We start from the raw sequence: 27,831 nt of genomic DNA on the forward strand, positions 1-27,831 counted from the left end.
AAGAAAATATATTCTGTAAAAGACTGTAGATACAAAGGAGTATGATAATGCTATTAATTTTTGGAATATGTAAATGTAATGAATATTGTATAATGAAGTAATAAGAAACACAATGAAGAGAGTCCAATAATGTTCTTTATAACTTCAATAAAGCAAGTCATGAATGTCGGCTAGAGTGCCACATATTAAGGTTTCTAATGGCTTAAAAATTCAGAAATACGCCAAAGCCATAGTATTTTGAGATAGAAAAATCAGACCTCATAACATACAGTTACGGAAAAATAATTACTCCCCACTTGCACAACTTTGACATCCACAATGTATACACTCTATCACAATAACTTCCCTGAGGTGCTTGGGACATGACATGTTGCAAAGTTGTGATTCCGAGGCTATATGTAGTGCAAGCAGCAGAGACGCTCATATCCAGGCTGCATGTCAAAATATAGAAAATAAGAAAAAAATTAAATATAAGAAACAAACATATTATATAAGTTGTAGAGGATGTTGCCTTCAAATACCTTCGTCACCTTTTAATATGCTGCTCTACCAAATGCCATGAATTTTTTTAGCACATGAAGTGCATTGCTTTTTCCTCCACGATAAATGATAAAAGTCAACAATTTCTATGATAAGTACCCCAAACTCTCAAAGTTCTCGATATTGAAATATTTTTAATCATGTGGGATTGCATCACCTAAGAAAAAGAAAGAAAGAAATTGAAGGCAACTTGGAGTGAGCAAAGTTACACAAAAATCAAAAAGAAATAAATTGAATGAAGTCGCCTAGTGTTTTATTTTTACCGAGTGTTGAACTTGATCTCCTATATAGAGCGCAGAGAATAAAGGAAGAATATACAATGTTGTCTCCAATGACGCTATTATGATGGTATAATATTTTAAAATCTAACATAAAATTGAGTCGGAAAAGGAAAACATGAATTCCAAAAGGGCAAAGATAGAAATATGTCATTCTTTTTGGAATAGACTAATAAAGAAAGTGTATCATCTAAATTAAAACGGAGGGAGTTGTATGAGTATCACTTTGGTTTTATGATTCACCTTATTTGTCATACTTTCATATACTTAAATTTTACATAAACAAATAATATAACTATAGACAATGAAAAAGTAAATCAGCTAGCACCTTTATAAGAATGACATTAAAGAAACATACTTTGGATCCAATAATATAACCCCCACATGAACCAAATGACTTTGTGAAAGTTCTTATTATTATGTTCACATCAGCCGTGTCAATTCCCAAATTTCACAGACACCCCAAACAACTCCTATGTTGTGAGCCTCATCTGAATAAATATATGCCTACAATGAGAAAATATATCAGATACAAAGACATGAGAAAGTTAAACCAATTGGAGTCTCATAAGGCCTAGGAAAAGAAAATTAGTGTCTCAAATAAAAGAGTGAATGGTATTATTGAGGCAATTATTATCATGCCAATGAAGAAGCAGAAGCTAGCTTTTAGAGCAATTATCAATGACTAAAATCATAGTAATATCATGCAGTACCTTGTATTTCTTGCACATGGAAACGCTCTTCGGATGCTGGCATAGCTCCCCTTCCAATCTGTACATGCCCTCCAAATTAACAATTATGTTCTTCCATGGCGTGTGTGATCTGGGTTGTCCCTCGGAAATATATTCTTTCAAAACCTTCTCCAACTGAGAAATTCGTAAAGAAGTGAGGGCAAAACAAAGCATAAGTACTAAATAAGATGAACTTACTGTATAAACATGTTATGACTGAAAGGACAAAGCCCAAGTTGCAGAAATTGAAAAATCCGAATAATAGCTGCAGACCCTCGAGCAACATTTACAATAGAGTTTTGGTTGAGAGAATTACTTATAATCGAACCTCCTTAAAAATGACCAAATTAAAAGAAAAATATAATCACAAATAAAACATACGAATAACTTTTAGAAATTCTTTGTACCTTTCCAATTAAAATTGGTAGTATGGCCGAATTTGTTACATAACCCATGCCTGTAATGATGCAGCTGGCTTGCCAACAAAATTAGCCACACATTCTTCCAATTCTGTATGGATGATTGTAGTACCTGAGAAGATAAAATTTTAGAACCAAAGTTCACTACTCAAGGAGACACAACAATATTTTTTTACAAAATCATGCTTACCTCCATCAACACAGGCAGTGCAAGTGCTCGCAGAAAACTTTATAAAAGACTCAATGCCACGAGGTATACAATATATTCATTTGATGCAGCAAAACCAAGAACTCTCATTTTCAAATTCAATTGCATCGAATTGCTTGAAATTTCTCTGATTTAATGAACTGGTGAAGCCATCCTTCAAAAGTTATTGTAGTAAGGAGATTATTCAGAGCAGAGTAAAGAAAATGAAAAACTAATTTGGAAAAGCAAACGACATAAATAGTAACTGCGTAGGAGAACGTAGGAGAAGTGGAGAACGCGGAGGTAAATTAGGATTGTAACTTTAGGAGATCGTGTGGTTTAATTTTGGGGTGTTCTATTTTTTTCTTTTTTTCATGTATATGTGTAAAAATAAGTATCAAGTATATAAGTAAAGTTCAAAAAAAAACTTTTGTAATCGGCAGAAGGAAACGTGGTTTAAAGATTTTTACCATAAATATTAACTGCCAAGTTTGAGTTTTTAACTTCTTTAAAAAAAAATCGACATAACTGTCATCATTAAAAGTTTTAATTTTTTTTAAAAAAATAAAATAAAATTCCAACAAAGTTGAGAATTGTCCAAAAAATTTACATGTGCCACTTTAATATAATGCCACTTGTCATCATAACTTTCATTTGCCTCTCCTATTATATATAAAATAGATAAGTATCTAGGTTTTTCTTACAAATTGTATATATTACTTCTTAAAAGACTCCTGCTCCATTATTAATACCTTTAATTAAGAAATTCAATTATATCTTTTCCTTTTTTTCCCTTTCACCTTCTCTCTCCTTTTTTTTTACATCAAAATCCCTTAATCTATACCCAGAATCTCCATCTTCTCTCTTTCCATCATTACCAACAGCTTTATACTATTAATATTCTGAAATTTTATGATAATTGTATGTGAACTGTATCATAATTGTATTTGAATTGTATCAGATACATCAATGCCTAAAACATAAATGTATCATACTTGTATCACAATTGTAACTAACTTGTATCCAGTATATTAATACCCAAAATAACACCTGATACAATACTAATAAATTAATATACAATTATAATACTTGTGGTACAAACTGTGAAATTCGTCACGAATGCACAACTACTCGTAATAATATACAATGAATATACAATTATCATACATTTATAATACAGTTCCTGCAACAATTATGATACATATACAATTATAATACAATCGTGATACATTTCTGAAAAATTATGACACAATTATGATCTTCATCTTCTTCAAGTTTCAATCAGAACTCTACACTAAAAATTTAATATAATCGTATTATAATTTTATTAGTATTGTATCGAGTATTATTTTAGGTATTGGTGTATCATATCCAAGTCAAATACAATAAAGATTTAAGAAAGAAAGAAAACAAGATTTAAAACTTATCCACAACTTGATTGTAGATCAATATTTTGAATTTCATCATATTGTATCAATAAGAAATAGAGATTTTGGGTGATTAATAAGAAAAAGAGAAATTGAATTTCAAAAGCTTTGGAAAAGGAAAAGAATCTGCAATTTTGGGCGGGGATAACTTTGGGTAAGCAATATTTTGGTAAGCGAGATTTCTTACTATAGGTAAGAATAAATTTGGGTAATTGTTAAGAAAGAGAAAAAATATTTTTGTAATCCTTTGGAAAAGAAAAGAATCTTAAATGTAGGAGAAATTCTTGGAAATAAGGGTTGAGTGTCATGTAACTGATGGACTAGATTTAACGGATCTTGAATTTATTCTTTTTTATGGTTTTGTATATAATTAGTAAATATAGATATACAAAGTAATTAATAAGAAACCTAAATAAATGTGGTAAATAGGTTTCTATTACAGTATAGCTAGGTAAAAAACCCTTATGAAAATAGACCTAGAAAAGGCTTTTGACCGATTAGAATGGTCTTTTATTTACAGAATCCTTCGTCATTTTAATTTTCCTCCAAAAATCTCTACCTTAATTATGGATTGTATCACAACCAACAAGATAGCTGTCTCAGTTAATGATAGTAAGAGTGATTTCTTCTCTCTTAATAGAGGCATTAGGCAGGGAGATCCTTTATCTCCTTATATATTTATCCGTATTATTTAGTTTAATTCTAGTTTAAAGTTTTATAAAGTTGTCAATGCATAAGAAAGGAAATTGCCTTGAGGTCGCCAAATTATATTATAGCTTAGTGACTTTTTAAAAGAGATGACAACTAAAAGATCGACAACAAATTTCAATAAAAATTCATGATCCATTTTAAATATGAGGCAATTCAATATTCTAAATGATGATTTAATTCAACTCAGAAACCACATCTCAATATAAAAGAAGGTAACAAATAAATATTGAATAAGTAAATACCGCTTTATCCTTTGGCCTTTGGGACTCGCCCAGCACGAACAATAACAACAATAACATATCCAGTAAAATCTCATTAGTGGAATCTGGAGATAATATAATGTAAACATTATTACTATCCAGATATATGGAATTGCCATCTGAAAAGAAAAAGAAAAAGAAAAGAGATATTCCTATATGATTTTGCTAGTGCAATATTGTATTGTAACATGCAATAATGTATGTAATTTTTCTCTGCCATATAGCCAAAACAAGATTTAAAAAAATAATAATAATAATATCTGACCCGCTCTAAAACCACCACGAGGGCACAGCTGAAAAGTAATAGTCCCCAAAGCTTAAGCTTTTTAGTTCGTTGTTTAGGAATGGCGATTTCTGCAAGTGCAACCTTAACAGCTCAATTCCCCAATTGTAACCGAATATCAATTGACCATAAATTCCTCCCCTCCTCTTCATTCTCTTTCTGTAAGTTCACGTCCCTATCTTTTTTTTTAGCAAATTATTGTCAATTTCACCTTAATTTAGGCATTTTGAAGGATATTACGTGTAATTGATTGAATTAGAAAATCTAAATTTTTTATATGGGTTATCTTGTGTGGAATCCTATCTTTTTGGTTGCTTTATTGCTTTTTGAAATTTGATGTGTTAGTGCTTACAATCGTGCAGCTTGGGAATATTTCCTTTTTCTTTTGGGTTCTTTGATGATTCTTTTTTAAATTTACAAATAGCTTTGTAGTTATGGATTTATTACCAGAAATTCAATGGGTAATCTTACATTCAACCTCTATACCTAAAAAAGTGTGAATCTTTAGCTATTTCACCATTTGATTTTACCAAGTTCAATGAAAGTGATTTTGTAATGTTACTTGTTCTGATCCAGCAGAAATGTAGGTAATGTTGCGTACAATAGACCATTGTGGTCCGGCCCTTTCCCGGGCCCGCGCATGGGAGAGCTTAGTGCACCGGACTGCCCTTTTACATGTTCTGATCCAAATCATTCTGATAGGCGAAAAGCTTGGTCTTTACTTTTTAGTTACCAGGGTTTAGCCAGCTACATAGGAGAATGTTTTATTAGATTAGGCAGAATATATTAGTCTATCTCGTTTATGCTTCGTGTTCACTTGCCTTTTATCCTCGCAAATCCATTAGTTTTCAAACTGTAGTATGATGTTTATTGCTATTTCACGGTTTCTGATTAATTCGAGGATTGATTCTAATGTGCCATAACTTCATCATGTTTTAGGTAAATCAAACTCAAGTACCCTACCTATTGGTCCTTTAAGTATATCGTCACGAGATGGACAGAAAGCTAGATCCTTCCATGTTCAAGGCTTATTTGGTGGCAAAAAGGATAGTAACAGCGATGATAATTCCTCAAAGGTGCAGAATATTTTCTTCTTTAATTGATACAAAAACATAATTTGTGCAAAAATCTTGCAGGAGTCTGCTTGATTCTTATGTAAGTTATGAGCTAAACCATATTTTGGACAACCCTGAATGAGATCTTCATGCTATCCTTAGCAGGATTTTAGTTGTTTTGAACGTGAGCCTCCCATCATGGTTATGAATTCTCACATAGCTTTATGATTACGCAAGTTGGCGCAGTATTGCAATCTCCTTTGCCTCTTTGTTCGATAATTAGTCCATTGGTTGATAGTATTTTGGTTCACCCTTTTTTTTATCAACAGTATTTTGGTTAACCGCTTTTGGCTTACATGTCAGAATTTGCGTAATAAATGAAGATCTGTAATGTAATATCTGTGGATATTTTGTGCTTTTCGTGCACCTGTAGGTGCAAAAGTCAAATTTAAACTTCCTTCCGGTGAGTACATTTGAAGTTTAATGGTTTAAAGTGTCTCTTTAAACCCAACACGTAATACGGTAATAGTTCCGTCGGAGCCAGTGAGGGGAATTAGATTACCATTATCTTGAGTATAAACACATTCAATTCTTATAAGAAACATAAAATCTGCTGAATAAAAGTTAAATGGTGTGAATAGAAATAAAAGATGCACCTGGATAATGTTTGCCCATTAACTTTTACTGGAGGTTAAAAGAGCTAGGAGTGTGGATTACATATAGCTAATTAATTTTCCTTGGGTAAAATGTGACATGTTGTATCCTTGTTTATTATTTTCTCTGCTGCATCATTTTGATCTGGAGCTGTTTGACAATGATCTTTCTACTAATAGACAGGGATGAGTGTTCGACATGACATGCATAGATGATAAAGAAAGTGCCCAATAGAAGTTTAAAATGAGCTAGGGAGCTGACAAATTTAACAATAAGGAGTCAAGAACTCCCAACTTTGAGGTATCTTTAGACCGTCAGGTTTTGTGTAGGACAAGCAATGAAGTTTGCACCACTAACAATCATTAAAGGTGGGATCTCCTACCCTAAGCAATGTTACCCATTTTTCCAATTTCTGGCATCCATGAACCATGATAGCATAAGCCATAAATTGACTGAAATTAAACCCCTCATTCTCGTTGCCAATCCAAGAAAGGGAAAAAGAAGAATCAGATGCATTAAGTGCAGAGAAGAGTCCTAAATCACATCAGACAATCAGAAACATGAAAGAACAACAATTCATGAAGTCTGTAGACCATGTAAGTAGACCAGCTTAAATGCACAAGATCTACATTATCAACTCCTAAAAAGACAAAGAAGAGGGGGGGGGGAGGGGGAGCAGATTAGAATAGGCTAAAAAAGTTAGAGAGAGTGTGTTGAGGATTAGTACAATGGGCTGAGGATTGAGGCTGATACAATGAGGGATGCATGGGTTTTGTTTCAAGTAATTCCATTATATCATAAATATGCGCTAGAGAGTACAAAATTAGAGATGACACTCAAATTTACTCTAGAGAATATCTCACAAATTTACTTCAACAGAAATTTCCCATGGCACATGATTAGAGATGGTACTTCTATTTACTCAAGAGAATGTCTTACAAATTTACTTAAACAGAGAATTTGTCAAGTGTTTCCCAACATTACTATCGGTCTGATATTTTCTAACCACCCTTTCAATTTTCTGATAAAAGACTCAGAAGATTACTTGCTGCAAGACTTGATGAAAATAAGGAAAAAGGTACTCCATTTATCAGGAAGAATTATTTCTCTATTAATAAGTATTCCGTGGCTAACTCTTTCATAGTTTTGACTTTTGACCATAGTTTATAAATCTCTTTACTTCTACATGGATTTCCATGCATTTGAAAGATGTTATTTGTGGAGCAGTTATGTACAGTCTCTCTATTAATCTTCATATCAATTTCCTATGGAATATATGCTAGTTACTGACCATTTGTAGATTATTCTGTTCTTAGGTTTTTATATCTAGCTTCCTGCTCATGTATAGTCATTTTCCTTAAAAGACGAGCATAGTCTGGTCATTAGTGGTCTCGGGTAATATTGAAATCATCATGTTTCTTTGTCATGATCGATCAAATCTGAATCCAGGCTGGAATACTTGGAAACATGCAAAATCTATATGAAACTGTAAAGAAGGCACAAATGGTTGTTCAAGTCGAGGCAGTACGTGTGCAGAAAGAACTTGCAGCGTAGGTGCTCTTGATAAATATTTCCATACCCGTTTTATGATTTGCAGCCACTCTTCCATTACTCTGTGCTCTAAATATATTTGTTAATTTTCTTAATTTACAGTGCAGAGTTCGATGGGTATTGTGAAGGTGAGCTTATAAAGGTATTGATGCTTTTCCTGAAGATAGCTTTTAGTTTCTCTCCTAACCCCTCCACATTTTGATGGCTATTATGGACACAATACACCTGCAAAGATTTAAAAATCGTGCACATTTTGATGTCTAGTGATTGCTTATATATTGATGTGGGCTGTGCTGTAGGCAACACTTTCTGGTAACCAACAGCCTGTGCGCATTGAAATAACTGAGGCTGCAATGGACTTGGGACCGGAAGTAAGTTTATATGTTCTATCTTACAACTTCATCACCATGCTATAATCATAATTTATGCTTTATTTTGCACCTGCATGAAGCTGCTATACTGCATTGAGTGCACAGCTGAGCAGATTGTATGACTAGACTCTTTGCTCTTATCGTATGTACATATTGTAAACAGTTGCTTACTATATACTATTTCTAAATTAAAGACTTGGCAGCTGTTGGATAACTAAACCATCAGAAGACGCCTTTTAATGTTTTTCTTACTCCTAGTTGTGAACAGTTGCTTACTTTATACTATTTCTAAATTAAAGCCTTGGCAGTTGTTGGATAATTAAACCATCAGAAGACGCCTTTTAATACTTTTCTTACTCCTAGTTGTGTAAGATAAATAAACGGTACAACTAATATTGCATGCATATTGCTTGATACTCTTATTTAAAAATTCTCTGTTTACTTGAGAGAATGTTTTGTCAATAAACCTACCAGTATCAACAATCATATTCTACTCAAGCGGAAGCTTTCTGTAACATCTTCCCACAAATCAAATGAAAGAAAGAAAATTAGATTCGGCCTGGTCAAAACTAGCTCTGTTAACTAAAGTTTTGTAGTCTCTGAAACTTGTTGGTCTTGTTCTTCTATTGAGCATGCTTTACATTGATTGAATGCAGAAACTCTCTCTCTTAGTAACAGAGGCTTACAAGGACGCGCATCAGAAAAGTGTACTGGTGAGAAACTACGAAACCAGCTCTGTCGTATGGTTGCCTTTGATCATCTGGTATCCACTTTCCTGATTCAACAATTTGACACATAAATTATAACGTCTTGAATCGCAGGCCATGAAGGAGAGAATGAACAATCTTGCTCAGAGCTTAGGAATGCCAGCAGGACTAAGTGAAGGAATGAAGTAATAGAATTCCAGAAAGCTCCAGTTTTGTTTATGAGCTTTACAGTAATGTTCTACTAACCATTATTGTTTAAGTTTGATTGTGAGGAATGTTAATACACTGATTATATAATTATTTGAGCTGCCAATTTAGATTTTCCCTTTGTTTGCTGTAACATTCTTTTGTTGTAGTTAACACAGTAAAGCTAAAAGGAGCAAATAATTGGCTGGTTCTTTATACAACTTCTCATCACATCAACCTTCTCCTGTTTGGATTATCCTGCTTCTTGTTTTGCCTCTCTTGGCTTAGGCATTCAGTCGTTGTTTATGCATCAAAGGTTTATACTGGTTAGACACAATATTTGAATGTATCTCCCTCTTTTTTCTAGATGCATCAAACCCTGTAGTTAAATAGTAAGTTATTAGGAGTGTAAAATGTTCTTTATACGTCTGCACAAAAATTATTCATTTTTTGTGTCAATCATAGAGCCAGCTTTGTCCCTGGGCTTTGTACACCTGTACACACAGACCCTGGGCTTTGTACACGCAGACCTTGGTTACTAGAAAAAAAAAAGAGCATTGTATTTTATATTATCCAACATGTGATGAAATTTGACTGTCACTTAGTTTTTTCAATTCTTTATCTTAATCACAACACTGTTGATGTAGGAACCGATGTGGGTTTTAAAAGGACTGGTTGAACAAGCATGAGCCTGCTTGTAGTTTTTCTCTTTTTCTTTTCCTTAAAAACAGTTTCTTAAGATAAAGAAACTTTTAGAGGTGAGCTTCACATCCAGCATATGACCCTTGATTAGGTTTTTTCATCCAAGGATTTTAACTGGAATAAATAAAAAACTTAATGCCGGAAACAAAAGTTCAATTTACCATAATATAATAAAGCTTGAATTAACTTAATCAAAAGTAAAGAACAAATTGAATTAAAGAATATTGACCAAGGAAAAAGACCAAGAACCCCATCTTCCTCCTTTTCCCTCTCACCATTTGACTATCTGTCTATCAAATTACCACGAAAATCACTACAAAACTCTCTCTCACATCAAAACAAAAACACCATTAAAACCCCAAAAGCCATAAGTAAACCAGCCTTCAATGTAGCAGCATTGCTAGTAGGAGCCATGGCTGGACCATCAAATTCTGTCGGAGAAGGTGCAGGTGCACCCATGAATCTTCTCATGTTATTCTCAGATAAGGTCACCACTATCAATTTTTGGCCTTGCTCACAATGCCCTTTTTCTCCACTAATAAAATAGTAAGCTCCTGAATGTGTTAGCTCTATCTTTGTGTTCCCATCATTGTGTACTGCTATTGGACTTGAAGTGTTGCATGTTACATAATCTCTCTTGCTCACTTCTATAACTGAGTCTTTTTTTGCATCATACTTCCACACTACCAAAAAGACAAAACAAAGAAAAAGGTCATTTCTTGATCAAAAGTACATCTTTATCGATGCACTAAAGTACTGACAAATGTCAAGAAATTCGTAGATGTACCCCAAAAAAAAGAGCTTTAATTTGTTCATAACAACTTTCAAGTGATTTCTTAAGTAAAAATATGACTGAGCCAATAGAAAATTAAGGATTCTAATAAGGGAATTCATAAAATCACAAGAATACCACATCTTGGAATTTTCAACCTATCACATTTTCCATCGCAATAGAAATTTCCATTATGTGACATACAAATTTTTCTGTATTAAGGGGATTCAACAATATTTATGTATATAGGAGTATAAAATTATTTATACCCTATTTGCACAGTTTCATTTTCTGACGAATTTGGAGCAGCTCAGCCCCTAGTCTGAGCTGAAAATAAAACTACAGATATAGTCCAGATAATTATAACATACCAAGAGAATCTCCAATGAGGAAGCGAGATTTTTCAGCCCAGCGATTGAGGGAATCTGATTCAGAGGATGGGATTTTCCAAGAATCTGTTTTACCACCAACCAAATGGTCTCTTGCTTCTGTGAAGCTCAAGAGGAAGAAGAAAAGAACAGCTACTACTGAAGAAGAAGAAAGTACATTTCTTGAAAAACCAGCCATTTTGATATTAAACAGATTCTTCTCTGGTATTTTGAAGAGAAGTGGAAGGAAGGAATGAGGTAGATAGAGATGGGTACTTTGGCTTTGAAAAGGTCTTTTACTGTATATATATAGTGACGAGGTAAGGGGGGAGTGGGTGAAGCAAGAAAACTAGCCGTTAGAATAAAGCAGCCAAGGTTTGTGGTATCCTAGGTATCTGTAGTTTTTTGGCTTTAACGTTAACAACGGTTATAAACGTTAAAACTTTTTATTTTTATTTTTCACACAGGTCCAAGGAGCAAAGTAAAATCTGGAAAATGTGTAGGTAGGTACGCGAGTCCGTGGAGACCAATTCATCAACCGGTTAGATTCGACCCGTAAAAATTGTGTGTTGGGCCTTGTTCATCACATTTTTGCGGGAGAAATTCAAAAATAGCCAGATTTACAACTGGTCGTTCAAAAATAGCTCAGTTTCAAAAGTAATCGAAATTTAGCCATTTTTTATGTAAAGATAAATCTGAGCGAAAACACTGTTCAAAACCCGAAAAATACGTCAGTATATTACACTGGAGTTCCAGCATAAGTATGCTTGAACTCCAACATATTATACTGGAGTTCCAGGATAAGTATGCTGGAACTCCAGCATAATATGATGGAGTTCCAGCATAAGTACACTGGAACTCCAGCATAATATACTGGAGTTCCAGCAAGTATAATTGTCCAGTATAATATACTGGAGTTTGGAGCACCGGTGCTCCAGTCTCCAGTATATTATACTGGAGTTAGCAAAGTATACTGGTCCAACATAATATGCTGGAGTTCATACACAGGTGCACTGAACTCCAGTATATTATGCTGGACAGGTCTCTGTTGCAGCAAAATAGTGGCTATTTTTCATTGACTTCGTATACGCTGGCTATTTTTGAATGACCAGTTCGAAAACTAGCTATAACGTGCTATTTTTACCATTTTTGCAGCTCACAAACTAAGGGGTCGTTTGGTATGAGGTATAAGAAGGTATAAGGGCGGTATAAAAATTTAATACCACTTTAATACTCTGTTTGGTTAGCAAATCAGGTATAAGTTATCCTGGTATTAATTTTAACACTGGGATAACTTATACCTTATAGAAGGTGGGGTAATTAGCACCGATATAACTTATACCTTCTTCTTAGAAATTATGCAATTGTCATTCTTAATACAACATACCAAACAATGAATAAACAATAATCTCAGCATAACTTATCCCAATATAACTTATAGCGGCATAACTTATATCGGTATAAATCGTATTCCGACCAAACGACCCCTGAAGGGTTTAGGATTTATCTAAACTAAAAAAAATTGAGGTTTCTGATTGTGTTTACGAAATTTGGACCGTCAAAAGGTTTTGAAACGGGTCAGCAAATATCAAAGTCTACCTTTGGCGAAGATTCGTCCAACTCTGACCAAAACCATTCATTTGAGGGGCCCGGAATAGGGCTTGTACCGAACTCTGAAGTCTCGGTGTTTTGGGTCTTGTTGTTTGCATACTGTTTTATGGTCGATGGCTGTATACCTTCGCCTCCCTATTTCCAATTCCAAGAAGTGTTGAGATTTCTTCTTCTAGTGGTTGGGAACTCCCGACGGCTGTCTTTCAGCCTTGTTTTTAGCTCCGGAACTATATTTATTCAATTTTTTTATGAAGGCCATGGTTTCCTAATTATCAGACACAGTAGGAAGTAACATCCTTTCTCTCTAGAATCGATCTATGAAGTCCTGGAGCAGCTCCGTGTCTCCTTATTGAATTTTGAAAATGTATTCCATTTGCCTCTCCACCTTTTGTGCTACGAAGTATGATAAGTAGGGATTTTGACTGCTTATTAGCATATTTTTGCTCTTGTCTTAGTTCGAAAGTATCGAATTGTGTTCCAAAAACTAATAAAATTATAAATTGCAGGAATGCTGTAAAGGATGCAGAAGCATAGATGTGCGATCCGCAGAAGAAATTACGGACCGCAAAATTCCATCTGCGGCCGCAACCCAAGCTAAAGAGTCCAACAAGAGTTTCAACAATGTGTGGACCGCACATGAATTGTGAGGCCACAGAACTGGTCTTGCACTGACAAATATTTTCAAATACAAAGAATGTGCAGAAGTTGCTTCGCAAGACGCCTTGCAAAAGAGCGGACCACACAAGAATTGTGCGGCCGCAGAAGTTGCTTCGCAGCCACAGTTTAGAAATGTGCGGCTGTAGACTTCTCCTTCCTGCCAACTGAAGAAATCTGCCAATCACATATGTAATTATGAGGCCACAGAATCTCTAGAGGGGCATTTTTGTCCGTGATTTTTTGCCCTGTATAAATAGATGAGTTTCACAAAATTTGGTCAAGTTTGAACATTCAAAGCTGTAGTAGCCATTTCGTTTTACTATTTTAAGAAGTTTTAGCTTATTTGAGTATTTTAACATTAGATTTCATCATTTTAATCTTCCATTATGAATTTAATTAGATTTTCTTCTCTATTTTCTGCAATTTTCATTATGAGTAGCTAGACTTTTACTAGAGTTGTCACCCAATCCTAGTGTATAAACCTTATGGGTAATTAATTTAATGCTTGTTTTATGATTGGGTGTTGATTATTTAGCTTAGTTTATGCTTCAATTTTAGAATTAATGGTTGCATACATTGATTCATGCCTATTTGACTTAGTCTCTACTTGAGAAAGAGGGATCTAGTCTAGGATAACCTGGCTAACAAGGAAGTGGGTTAATTGAGAGATTGATTAACCTAATTAAATGGTTTAAACTAGAGATAGTAAGGACCCGACTTGAGCTCATATCAACTGTTCTAGTTGATACCCATTTGGATGTGAGAAAGCCAAATTGGGCAACATCACTCTCTGACCGAGAGGTATTGAGTGGGTAATGTAGAGTTGAGAGCTGTAATACACCCCAAGCAATAAAACAAGCATTAATGTCTTTATCCCATTGGGCAAACACGTAGATTATGGTCACATCCCTAAGCCTTTAAACTATTTGGAAAAAACCTCAAAAACATTATGTCTAGTCTATTTCCTTTAGCTTGCATTCATTAGAGTTACGATAGAAGTAGAAAACAAAATTCTGTGGAAGTGCAATCTTAGATAGTCCAATTGCTTGCTTCAAATATATACCGCTAACACCCCCCATAACTACTAGTGGATTCGACCCCGACTCATAGTTGGGTAATTATTATTGCATACTGTGATGACCCAAAAGACCATCTTATGTTTTAGAACTCGATTTTATGTTTCGAGGCCTTTAAAATCTCATTTTTACCCTCATCGATTTTTATGCACAGTCCGAGTGTGTTTCCAGAAAGCTTTTATTTTGAACTTTGATGAAAATAATATTTTTTGCCTTTAAAAGTTGATTTAATTGACTTCGGTCAATGTTTTTAGTAAACGGAATCGGACTCGTGTTTTGACAGCCCAGGTGGGTCCGTATCGAAATATGGGACCTGGGCGTATGCCCAGATTCGAATTCCGAGGTCCCTAGCTCGAGAAATGAATTTTTGATAAAAATTAAAAGTCCGAAAATTTAATGATTTTAAGCATTTGATTAATGTTTGATCTCATTGGTATCGCGTCCGTATTTTGGAACGTAGCCTAGTGCAAGTTCATTATGATATTTAAGACTTGTCTGTGAAATTTGGTGAGAATCAGAGTTGATTTGGCGTGATTTGGACGTGCGGTTGAGAAAATAAAAATTGAATTTCATTCAATTTGGTGCTAAATTCGTAGTTCTAGGTGTTATTTTGGCAATTTGATCACGCGAGCAAGTTAGTATGATGTTTTATGACTTGTGTGCATGTTTGGTTTGGAGCCCCGAGGGCTCAGGTGAGTTTCGGGTAGGCTACAGAGTGAATTGAACTTAGAAAAATTATAGCTGGTGTGCTTCAGGTCTGCAGACTTCATAATTGTGAGTTCTGTCTCGCAAATGTGAGCCTCGCATTTGCGAAGAATCTTCGCATTTGCGAACAATGGGTAGGGAGGGGCAGCTTTGCAATTGCGATCCTGGCAGTTCGCTTTTGCGGACCATGGGTCGCATTTGCGACGTTAGTAGGCCCAAGTAAATCTTCGCATTAGTGAAGAGAAGTTCGCATTTGCGAACCCCATATCACAAATGCGATACCTGCAGTTGAACAAGTAGTTGGAAAACGTGATTTTTCATTCATTCTTCAAATTTTCAAAACCTAAAATACAAGAGGTGATTTTCCAAAGACGTTTTCTTCCCCACATCATAAGTAAGTGATTCTTAAAGTTTCTTTCTCTTTCACTTTTTTTTACAAGATTTCAACCTAGAATCTAAGATTTTCATGGTAGAAATGAAGGTTTTTGGGTAGAAACTAGGGATTTCAAAATTTGGGGATTTAGACCTCAAATTAAGGTCAGATTCCAAAACCAATTGTATATCCGGGCTCGGAGGTGAATGTGTAATCGGGTTTTGGTCTGAATTTCGGGTTTGGACCAAGCGGGCTCGGGTGTTGACTTTTTAAAAAATGTCCTAAATTTAATTCCTTGTTATCGTGGGTAGTTCCTAACACTTAAATTGAATTGTTTGGTTGGTAATTTGATAGATTCTATTGGTCCGGAGGCTTGTGTGAAGAGAAAAATTGTTATTGAGCTTTGAGTTTGGCCGTTGGAGCGAGGTAAGTGTCGTGGTTAACCTTGGCTTGAGGGATTAGGTATTAATTGCCTATTTGCTACGTGTTTAAATGTTGAGTACAATGTATAGGTGAGGGGACGAGTACCTATACATTGTTGTTGAGTCATAACATACTAGTGAGTCCTATTCATAAAATTGTAGCTTTCCATGATCATATTACCCATGCTTAGACTAATTTATTGTTATGTTGATTGTTCTTATCATATGTACGTATTTTGGTGTTGATTGAGTAGGGACTAAGAGTCTAGGTTGATATTGTATAAGTAACTGTTGAAGAAGGACTTGTTGTTATTTCTATCTCCCCATTATTATTGTTCATTATTTTGGTGAGGGAGAGTGTTAAAGCACGACGAGTGATGCCGTGCACGTTTATATTATTGATTATGGTGAGGTTGAGTGATAAAGCACGAAGGGTGATGTCGTGCACGTTTCTATTATTTTTTATGGTGAGGTTGAGTGATAAAGCTCGAAGGGTGATGCCGTGCACGTTTCTATTATTTATTATGGTAAGGTTAAGTGATAAAGCACGAAGGGTGATGTCGTGCACTTTCGTTTACTGTGTTTTATCCATTTCTACATGTTTATGGTATATTGATTGTTCATGTTCTTAGTTCCGTTGTAATTCCTTGTCTTGCAATCCCCTCATCATGTTTCCCCTCCCGATATTAAGTGTTTAGCTTCTATTAGTTGTTATTATGCCCATATATTGTTTAACTCCACAGGTTTATGTATGTATCTTGTCCTAGCCTCGTCACTACTTCACTGAAGTTAGGCTCGGCACTTACCAGTACATGGGGTCAGTTGTACTGATACTGCACTATGCACTTTCTGTGCAGATTTTGGTATCGGACCGAGCTGACCCTAAGTCTAGCTGCTGGCTTGATCTGTTTGGAGACCCAAGGTAGTCCTGTTAGCGTTCGCAGGCCCTGGTGTCCCTTTCTGTGACTTTCCTTTACTATTTCATTTGTATCGAAAACAGTTGTATTTCCTTCAGACACCTTTTATGTAGTTAAATCTTAGTAGTTGGTCGATTGTGACACCAGATTCTGGGTAGTTGTATAAGTATTAACGTTGTTATGGATTTTTGCCTTTTTCTTTTACCTTGTTATGGCTTATTTGATGTTTATCATTGAAAAAATAAAGAATTTGGCCCCTAGCAAGTGTGATGTTAGGCGCCATCACGGTCCCGGCGGTGAAAATTTTGGGTCGTGACAAGTTGGTATCAAAGCATTAGGTTGCCTAGGTCTCACAATTCACGAACATGCTTAGTAGAGTCTGAGGGATCGGTACGGAGACATCTGTACTTATCTCTCTGAGGCTACAGATTTTAGGAACAAGTTCACTTCTATTCTTTTCTGTCGTGCGAATTTTGTTCTATCAATTCTAATCAAACTCTGCTACTCTTGTTCTTTCACAGATGGCGAGAATAGGTACCATATCTTCAGCTTAGCAGCAGCTAGAGCCCCCAATGGCAGATCCTACAAGGGGCAAAGGTCTAGGCCGAGGCCCTGCTAGAGGCCAAGGCGGGGGTAGAGATCAGCCTAGAGCTCGAGCAGCAGCACCAACGGCGAAGCCTTAGGTAGAGTTTGATGAGGAGGCTGCAGCCCAAACCGTTCTAGCAGGGTCACCTCAGGTTCTAGAGGGTTCATTGCTACCCCGGTACTTCAGGATGCTTTGTTCCGTCTAGTGGGCCTTATGAGACTATGGCCTAGATCGACACATTTCCTGTAGCATCAACCGTCTCTCAGGCTGGAGGAGGAGCACAGAATCCTACTACTCACACTCCGGAGTAGATGGCTCCCCAGTACCAAACTCCAATAGCTCAGCCAGTTGGAGTAGTTCAACCAGTTGTTGCGACACAGGCCGAAGATGGGTCAGCTATGCCCTCTGATAGCTTATTGTGATTGGACAAGTTCACCAAGCTCTTTCCACTTTATTACAGTGGGGCAGCTTCTGAAGACCCATAGGATTATCTTGATCAATTCAATGAGGTGCTGTGGAACATGGGGATAGTGGAGACCCATGGGGTCGACTTTGCTGTGTTCTAGATGATAGGGTCCGCCAAGAGATGGTGGAATGATTTTGTGTTGACTAGACCAACTGGGTCGCATGCTTTGACTTGGGACCAATTCTCTCAGATATTTCTTGAGAAGTTCCTTCCTGTTACACTAAGAGAGGACTATTGCAGGTAGTTCGAGCACCTCTAGTAGGGCAGTATGGCCGTCACTCAGTGCGAGACTTGATTTGTTGATTTGGCTCGTCATGCTCTTCTTATATTTCCTATAGAGAGAGAGAAAGAGAGAGAGAGAGGGTGGGGAGGTTTATCGAGGGACTCGCTCAGCCTATCAGATTGCACATGGCTAAGGAGATTGGGAGCAAGATTTCCTTCCAAGATGCAGCCAATATTGCTAGGTGAGTTGAGATGGTTCTAGCTCAGGGGAGTGGTTTGGGATCTGCAAGAGACCTCGTCATTCTGGTGGATTCAGTGGTGCCTCGTCTGGAGGCAGGGGGACTTTCGGTAGAGGTCATCCTCCCAGACCGTTTCATTCAGCACTACAATCTTTTCACGGAGCTTCAGGTGGTCGTGGCCCTCATATGCATTATTCCGATCAGCTAGCCTATAGTGCACCACCAGCTCCTATCAGTGCACCTCCTCTCCAGAGTTTTTAGGGTGGTTACTCAGGCCGCCAGGGTCAGTTTCAGGGTCAGCAGTCTCAGCAACCAAAGTTTTGTTAGACTTGTGGTGATCCGGGGCACATTGCCAGGTATTGTCCTCGAGCATCGAGCAGTTCTCAACATCAGGGTTCTCGTGACATGTTTCCAGCACCAGGTGCTTCATTGCCTACTCAGCCAGCTAGAGGTAGGGGTCAGACAACTAGAGGTGGAGGTCGAGGCATTAGAGGTGGAGGTTAGGCCGCTAGAGGTAGAGGCCAACCAAATAGGGGACGTCCTCGAGATGTAGTTCAAAGTAGTGGCCCAGCCTCGATGCTATGGTTTTCTTGCCTGGCCTGAGGCTGAGTCATCTGACACAGTTATCATGGGCATGATTTCAATTTGTAGTAGAGATGTCTCAGTGCTATTTGATCCGGGTTCTACTAATTCATATGTGTCATCCTATTTTGCTTTATATTTGGTTGTGCCACGTGATACTTTGAGTGCCCCTGTATATGTGTCCACACTTGTGGGGGTTTCTATTATTGTGGATCATGTCTATCGTTCGTGTGTGGTTATTATTAGAGGTCTTAAGACTAGTGTAGATCTCTTACTTCTCGATATGGTCGATTTTGATGTCATGTTGGGGATGGATTGGTTGTCACCTTATCATGCTATATTGGATTGTCACGCCAAGATAGTGACCTTAGACTTGCCGGGGTTTCCTCGATCGGAGTAGAGAAGGACTCCAGGCCATTCTACGAGTAGGGTTATCTCTTATGTGAAGGCTCAACATATGGTCGAGAAGGGGTGTCTAGCTTATTTGGCTTATGTCCCCGATTCTAGTGAGAGGTTCCTTCCATGGATTCAGTACCAGTTGTTCGAGAATTTCCAGAGGTATTTCCTACAGACCTACCGGGGATGCCACTCGACAGGGATATTGACTTCTGTATTGATTTGGCTTCAGGCACTCAGCCCATTTCTATTCCACCATACTGCATGACCCCATTAGAGTTGAAAGAGTTGAAGGATCAGTTGCAAGATTTGCTTGATAAGGGCTTTATTAGACCGAGTGTCTCGCCCTGGGGTGCGCCCGCATTGTTTGTGAAGAAGAAGGATTGATCGATGAGGATGTGCATAGATTATCGACAGTTGAACAAAGTCACCATCAAGAACAAATGTCCATTGCCAAGGATTGACGACTTATTTGATCAGCTTTAGGGTGCCAAGGTGTTTTCAAAGATCGATTTGAGGTCTGGCTACCATAAGTTGAGGATTAGGGCATCTGGTGTCCCTAAGACAATATTTCGACTCGGTATGGGCATTATGAGTTTTTAGTGATGTCATTTGTGCTGACAAATGCCCCAACATCATTTATAGATTTGATGAACTGAGTGTTCAAGCCCTATCTATATTCCTTTTTGATTGTTTTTATTGATGATATCTTGATCTACTCCCGCAGTTGAGAGGAGCATGAGTAGCATCTTCGGATCGTTCTTCAGACTCTAAGAGACAGCCAGTTATATGCTAAGTTTTCAAAATACAAGTTTTGGTTGAGTTCAGTTGCTTTCTTAGGTCACGTTGTATCAGCAGAGAGTATTCAGGTGGATCCTAAGAAGATTGAGGCCGTTCAGAATTGGCCTAAGCCTACTTCAGCCATAGAGATCCGTAGTTTCTTGGAATTGGTAGTTATTACCGTCGGTTTTTGGAGGGGTTCTCATCTATAGCAGCCCCGATGACCAGGTTGACACAGAAGGGTACCCCGTTCAGATGGTCAAACGAGTGTGAGGTGAGCTTTCAAAAGCTCAAGATAGCTTTGACTATGGCACCGGTGTTGGTATTGGCCACAGGTTCAGGGCCTTATACAGTATATTGTGATGCATATCGTATTGGACTTGGTGCGGTATTGATGCAGGGTGGCAAGGTAATTGCATATGCTTCACGGCAGCTGAAGGTTCACGAGAAGAACTACCCTATTCATGACTTAGAATTAACAGCCATTGTTCACGTGCTGAAGATTTGGAGGCACTATCTATATGGCGTGTCATGTGAGGTGTTCACAGATCATAAAAGTTTGCAGTATTTGTTCAAGCAAAAGGAGCTCAATTTGAGACAGAGAAGGTGGTTAGAGCTATTTAAAGACTATGATATCACCATCTTGTATCATCCTGGGAAGGCCAATGTGGTGGCCAATGCTTTGAGTAGGAAGTCAGCTAGTATGGGCAACCTTGCGTGCATTCCAGTCGGTGAGAGACCGTTTGCATTAGATGTTCAGGCTTTGGCCAATCAGATCGTGAGGTTGGATGTTTCTGAGCCTAGTCGTGTTCTAGCTTGTACAATCACTCGATCTTTATTGTTTGAGAGCATCAGGGGGCGGCAATATGATGACCCTCATTTGCTTGTCCTAGGGATACAGTGCAACACAGTGATGCCAAGTAGGTTACGGTTGGAGATTATGGAGTTTTGAGGAAACAGGGTCGTGTTTGTGTGCCTAATGTGGATGGACTTTGTGAGTTGATTCTAAAGGAGGCCCATAGTTTCCGATATTCTATTCATCTAGGCATCGCCAGGATGTATAAGGACTTGCGGCAACATTATTGGTGGAGGAGGATGAAGAAGGATATTGTTGCATATGTAGCTCAGTGTCTAAATTGTCAGCAAGTAAAGTACGGACATAAAAAAATAGGTGGTTTGCTTCAGAAGATAGAGATTCTTGAGTGGAAGTAGTAGCGTATCGCTATGGATTTTGTTACTGTACTCCCACGGACTCAGAGAAAGTTCGATCAGTTTGGGTTGTTGTGGATAGACTGACCAAGTGAGCGCATTTCATTCCTGTGGCAGTTTCCTATTCTTCAGAGCGGTTGGCAGAGATTTATATCTGCGAGATCGTCGCCTTCATGGTGTGCCCATGTCTATCATTTTGGATTGAGGTATGTAGTTCACCTCACATTTCTGGAGGGCAGTAGCGCGTGAGTTGGGTATGCAGGTTGAGTTGAGCACGACATTCATCCTTAGATGGACGGACAATACGAGGGTACTATTCAGATCTTAAAGGATATGCTCTACGCCTGTGTTATTGACTTCAAAGTTTCTTGGGATCAGTTCCTGTTAGCGGAGTTTGCCTACAACAACAACTACCAGTCGAGCATTCAGAGGCATTATATGGTAGACAATGTCGGTCGCCTGTTGGATGGTTTGAGCTGGTGGAGGCTTGGTTATTGTGTACAGATTTGGTACAAGATGCCTTGGATAAGTTAAGATCATTCAGGATAGACTTCGCGCAACTCAGTCTATGCAGAAGAGTTATGCTGACCGTAAAGTCTGTGATGTTGCATTCATGTTCAGAGAGCGAGTGTTGCTCCGTATGTCACCCATGAAGGGTGTAATGAGGTTTGGAAAGAAGGGCAAATTGAGCCCTAGGTACATCGGGCCTTTTGAGATTCTTGATCGAGTGGGAGAGGTGGCCTAAAGACTTGCGTTGCCACGAGGCTTATTAGCGGTACATCCAGTGTTTCATGCGTCCATACTTCAGAAGTATCACGACGATCCATTCCATATGTTAGATTTCAGCACTGTCCAGTTGGACAAGGATTTAGCCTACGAGGAGGAGCAGATAGCTATTCTAGACCGGCAGGTTCGTTAGTTGAGGTAGAAGAGTTATCCTTCAGAGTGCAGTGGAGGGGTCAGCCTGTTGAGGGAGCTACCTAGGAGTCCGAGTCTGACATGCGGAGTAGATATCCCCACCTTTTCACCAGCTCAGGTACTTTTCTATGTCCGTTCGAGGACGAACGATTGTTTTATAGGTGGAGAATGTGATGACCAAAAAGGCCATCTTATGTTTTAGAACTCGATTATGTGTTCTGAGGCCTTTAAAGTCTCATTTTTACCCTCCTTGATTTGCGTGCACAGTCCAAGCATATTTACATAAAGTTTTTATGTCGAAAGTTGATGAAAATAATAATTTTTGCCTTTAAAAGTTGATTTAGTTGACTTCGGTCAACATTTTGAGTAAACAGACCTGAACTCATATTTTGACAGTCCGGTGGGTCCGTATCGAAATATGGGACCTAGGAGTATGCCTAGAATCGAATTCTGAGGTCCCTAGCTCGAGAAATGAATTTTTGATAAAAATTGAAAGTCTAAAAATTTAATGGTTTTAAGAATTTGATTAATGTTTGATCTCGTTGGTATCGAGTCTGTATTTTGGTTCCTGAGCCTGGTACAAGTTCATTAATATTTAAGACTTGTCCGTAAAATTTGGTGAGAATCAGAGTTGATTTGACGTGATTCGGACGTCCGGTTGAGAAGATAGAAGTTTTAAAGCTTTCTTGAAACTTTCATTCAATTTGGTGCTAAATTCGTAGTATTAGGTGTTATTTTGGCGATTTGATCGCGCGAGCAAGTTTGTATGATGTTTTAAAACTTGTGTGCATGTTTGGTTTGGAGCCCCGAGGGCTTGGGTGAGTTTCGGGTAGGCTACGGAGTGAATTGAACTTAGAAAAATCATAGCTGGTGTGCTTCAGGTCTGCAGACTTCGCATTTGCGAGCAATGGGCAGGGAGGGGCAGTTTCGCAATTGCGATCCATGCAGTTCCCATTTGCGGAATATTGGTCGTATTTGCGATGTTAGCAGACCCAGGTAAATCTTCGCATTTGCAAAGAGAAGTTTGCATTTGCGAGGTCGCATTTGCAAACCCCATATCGCAAATGCGATACCTACAACTGAACAAATAGTTGAAAATGAGATTTTTGATTCATTCTTCAAATTTTCAAAACCTAAAACATAATAGACGATTTTCCAAAGACATTTTCTTGCCCAAATCATAAGTAAGTGATTCTTAACGAGTTTCTTTCAATCTTTCACTTCTTTTTACAAGATTTCAACCTAGAATCTAAGATTTTCATTGTAAAATTGGGAATTTTTGGGTAGAAACTAGGGATTTCGAAATTTGGGGATTTAAACCTCAAATTAAGGTCGGATTCTAAAACCAATTGTATATCCAGGCTCGGGGTGAATGGGTAATCGTATTTTGGCCCGAATTTCGGGTTCGGACCAAGCGGGCTCGGGTGTTGACTTTTATTGACTTTTTAAAAATGGCCTAAATTGAATTCCTTGCTATCATAGGTACTTCCTAAGGCTTAAATTGAATTGTTTGATTGGTAATTTGCTAGATTATATTGGTCAGGAGGCTTGTGTGAAAGGAAAAGCCGTGATTAAGCTTTGAGTTTGGTCGTTGGAACGAGGTAAGTGTTGTGGTTAACCTTCGCTTAAGGGATTATGTATGAATTTCCTATTTCCTACATGTTTGAATGTTGAGTACAACGTATAGGTGAGGCGACGAGTACCTAGACGTTTTTGTTGAGTCATAGCATGCTACTGAGTCCTATCCATAAAATTGTTGCTTTCTGTGATCATATTACCCATGCTTAGACTAATTTATTTTTATGTTGATTGTTCTTATCATATGTGCAGATTTTGGTGTTGATTGAGTATTGACTCAAAGTCGAGGCTGATATTGTGGAAGTAATTGTTGAAGAAGGACGTGTTGTTGTTATTTATATCTCCCTATTATTATTGTTCATTGTTTTGGTGAGGGAGAGTGTTAAAGCATGAAGGGTGATGCCTTACATGTTTCTATTATCGATTATGGTGAGGTTGAGTGATAAAGCACGAAGGGTGATGCTGTGCACGTTTCTATTATTTTATCTGGTGAAGTTGAGAGTAAAAGCACGAAGGGTGATGCCGTGCACTTTCGTTTACTGTGTTTTATCTGTTTCTACCTATTTATGGTATATTGATTGTTCATGTTCTCAGTTCCGTTGTATTTCCTTTCTTGCAATCCCCACATCATGTTTCCCCTCCCGATATTAAGTGTTTAGCTTCTATTAGTTGTTACTATGCCCGTATATTGTTTAACTCCACAGGTTTGTGTATGTATCTTGTTCTAGCCTCGTCACTACTTTGCCGAGGTTAGGCTCGGCACTTACCAATACATGGGTACTGATACTGTACTATGCACTTTCTGTGCATATTTTGGTACCGTACCGAGTTGACCCTGAGTCTAGCTGCTGGTTTGATCTGTTTGGAGACCCAAGGTAGTCTTGTTGGTGTCCACAGGACCTGACTTCCCCTTCTATGACTTTCCTTTACTGTTTCATTTGTATCAAAAACAGTTGTATTTCCTTCAGACACCTTATATGTAGTTAAATCTTAGTAGTTGATGGATTGTGACACCAGATTCTGGGTAGTTGTGTATAAGTATTAACGTAGTTATGGATTTCCGCATTTTTCTTTTACCTTGTTATGGCTTATTTGATGTTTATCATTGAGAAACTTAAGAATTTGGCTTAATAAATTTCTAACATTGGCTTGCCTAGCAAGTGTGATGTTAGGCGCCATCACGATCCTGATGGTGAGAATTTTGGATTGTGACACATACGACGGTATCATATCTCTTATTGAGGTATGTTGTGGACGTCATTAGAGTATACATTGATAGAAGGTTCTGCAAGTTCAGCAAGAGAATTAATGGAGTTCTTACCAAGTTAGAGCTCCTTCAGTCAAAGTATCTCCGAACTTCTTGATGAGTACAGACTTGATTTTTTTCTTTATGACATTGTTCCCTTTTATTTCGGTCATATAAGCTATGACATGATCATGTGAGTCCCAGGTTAGTATGGCCACACTCGGCTTCCTCGGCTGCCGAGAGTAGTTTTTTATGTCAATGACCTTGGTAATTAATATAACTCATGGGATATGCTCGATTTTCTCGTTGTGCTCCTTAACTGCTTGCTGTAAAGTTAGAATTAAATTCTATACTGTTAACTAAAGTCAATTAAATATCATTATTAGTAGTTTTAGTTCTGTTGATTCTGCATGTAAACTCTAATGGTGAGTAAGTATACGTTATCAATTGCTAACAATTTCACAAAATGGCCTTATGATAAATTTATATGATATGAAAAAAGACCTAAAATCAACGTGTAAATTTATTACTCACCTGAATTAATAATAGGAGACCATAGAAATTTATTTTCATCACCATTTAAAATAATTCCAAAATCAATTCATCGTGTAAAACTCGGATGGAAAGCTCATATAGATTATCAACAACTAGTAATTATACTTAGTAAAATTCTAAGTATAATTATGGGGAACGTCAATCAATGATCTCTCCGTTATACTAGGTATTTTATGTATATATTTTTTAGAATTGATTTAATATTATTTGTTGGCCAATATACTCCAAAAGGTTTTGATGGTACACTTGATTGAATACTAAGTTATTGATGAATGTAAAATATTTACTTATTATATATTATTAATATTCTACTTTAAATAATATACTTAAATTTATATTTAGTATTTTGCCTCTTTCTAACTATTTTTGCAGAAAAAAAGATTAAAAATAACAGAAGGAAAAGACAAAATACTCGATGAAAGTCTGCTATGGCAAGCACAAGAATTGAGATGGGAAACGGAAGCCTATAATTGAAGTTCAGATACATCCAAGCTCCTATCTTAGACGTGTCCAAGCTCTCGTCTTCAGACGTTTCCAAGCTCATGTCTTCAGACACATCCAAGCTCATGTCTTCAGACACATCCAAGCTCACTCCTCGGACATATCCAAGCTCACTCTTCAGACGTGTCCAAGCTTATTCCTTGCACACGTCTAATTATTTAATGCTTGCAAGATTTATCTATAAATAGAATACAATTTGGCATCGGAAGGGCGGAGGAGGGAGGAGAACTACTTTTATCTAAATTTTGGTCTTAACTTCTTTCTTTAACTATTTTATTTTATGCTTTTTAGTTTTTGGGATTTTCTAAGAGTATTGGAAATATTCTAGAATTCCTCTTTGTTGTGAGATTTAAATACTCCATAATGGAATAATCTCTTTTGTTGGGATAGTTGATGAAGCTTGATATATATTTTTATAATATTATTTCAGTTTCAATACATCCTTGGCATGAAATTTTCATTGTATAATTCATACTGTGCTGAAATAATGGTTTCTAACTAATCATTATTATCACTTCTATATATTTTATTTAAGTTATTCTTATATTAATTTTGTAATTCTCACGAAGCAAAATTAATATATAATAACCAGTGAATAAAATAGTAGAGTGAGAATAATGTTTTGTAAAACTCTTATTTCAAATCTGTAATCTTGTTTGTCTCAGTTTTAATTCTCACGGAGGAATTGTTGTAGGCAAGAATACTGATTTTTAGTAAAAATATTCTCACGAAGTTTTACTACCTTTTAGCACAATTCAAGCAAGAAAATATTTCGGTTTGATCGTCACTAGTTTTAACTCAATTAATTACATAACCTCACGGAGTGCTATTAATTGACTTTTTTTCTTAGTGAACAAATATAATTGTATTAGTAATAAGCAATTATTCTTTAGAGAAATACATGTAGAAATTGAGATTTTATTGTAATAATATTATCAAGTGAATTCAACGATTCCCAACTCTTTTAAATTATAAATCTTTCAGAAATTGTTTGCTTTGCTTTAATTAATTAACAAGTTTTAAAACTCACCTTTAATCAATTTGGTTCTCTCAAATAGTAGTAATAAATATTAAAAGTCTGTAGCCTAGATTAACTAATCTATGTGGGATGATATCATAAACTATACTAGAATTTGACTGAGTACGAGCAGAAAAATCCTATGCACATTGGTCTCGTCAAATTTTTGGCGCCGTTACCGGGGATTGGCATACATCTACTTCAGATTAAATATTTTGTTACTAATTTTGAGAATTTATTATTATTATTATTATTATTATTATTATTATTATTATTATTATTATTATTATTATTATTATTATTATTATTATTATTATTATTATCAGTAGAGTACTATCTACTATTAAGTACTTCTACCTACTACTTCTATCATTAGTTTTCCTTAAGTATATTTAGTACAATATTACTAGTACTTTTATCTACAAATACTATTCTAACTTTATTTCTAATTACTATTATTACTAGTACTATCATTACTTTACTTAATATATATTATCGTACCTTTTTTTTCTAACTATTTTTGTTATTTTTGAAAATTTCTTTAGTTATTTTTAGTAATGCTTTAGAAATTA

At 36.7% G+C, this 27,831-nt stretch overlaps 2 protein-coding genes and 1 pseudogene across 2 annotated transcripts; 1 reads left to right on the forward strand and 2 right to left on the reverse strand.

The window, feature by feature from the left end:
* Nucleotides 1-527: 527 nt before the first annotated feature.
* Nucleotides 528-2,266, reverse strand: LOC107816698 (long chain base biosynthesis protein 2a-like; annotated as a pseudogene).
* A 2,554-nt stretch (nt 2,267-4,820) lies between these two features.
* LOC107816700 (nucleoid-associated protein At4g30620, chloroplastic) lies at nt 4,821-9,576 on the forward strand. The gene is made up of 7 exons (XM_016642441.2): nt 4,821-4,997; nt 5,776-5,912; nt 7,995-8,095; nt 8,199-8,238; nt 8,396-8,467; nt 9,124-9,180; nt 9,289-9,576. The coding sequence occupies exons 1-7, from the start codon at nt 4,898-4,900 to the stop codon at nt 9,361-9,363; spliced, it is 582 nt and encodes a 193-aa protein (XP_016497927.1). The 5' UTR covers nt 4,821-4,897; the 3' UTR covers nt 9,364-9,576.
* A 642-nt stretch (nt 9,577-10,218) lies between these two features.
* On the reverse strand, nt 10,219-11,490 carry LOC107816699 (early nodulin-like protein 15). Its single transcript, XM_016642440.2, has 2 exons — nt 11,206-11,490; nt 10,219-10,745 (listed from the first exon to the last, which is right to left on the reverse strand). The coding sequence occupies exons 1-2, from the start codon at nt 11,399-11,401 to the stop codon at nt 10,396-10,398; spliced, it is 546 nt and encodes a 181-aa protein (XP_016497926.1). The 5' UTR covers nt 11,402-11,490; the 3' UTR covers nt 10,219-10,395.
* Nucleotides 11,491-27,831: the final 16,341 nt, after the last annotated feature.

Source organism: Nicotiana tabacum, chromosome 5 (genome assembly GCF_000715075.1).
Source record: "Nicotiana tabacum cultivar K326 chromosome 5, ASM71507v2, whole genome shotgun sequence".
Lineage (NCBI taxonomy): Eukaryota > Viridiplantae > Streptophyta > Magnoliopsida > Solanales > Solanaceae > Nicotiana > Nicotiana tabacum.

Coding starts and splice junctions, on each gene's coding strand:
- LOC107816700 (XM_016642441.2), top strand. CDS start 4,898: ATGGCGATTTCTGCAAGTGCAACCTTAACAGCTCAATTCCCCAATTGT. Junction 5,913..7,994: donor GCGATGATAATTCCTCAAAG/GTGCAGAATATT, acceptor ATCTGAATCCAG/GCTGGAATACTTGGAAACAT. Junction 8,468..9,123: donor CAATGGACTTGGGACCGGAA/GTAAGTTTATAT, acceptor GATTGAATGCAG/AAACTCTCTCTCTTAGTAAC.
- LOC107816699 (XM_016642440.2), bottom strand. CDS start 11,401: ATGGCTGGTTTTTCAAGAAATGTACTTTCTTCTTCTTCAGTAGTAGCT. Junction 10,746..11,205: donor CCTCATTGGAGATTCTCTTG/GTATGTTATAAT, acceptor TCTTTTTGGTAG/TGTGGAAGTATGATGCAAAA.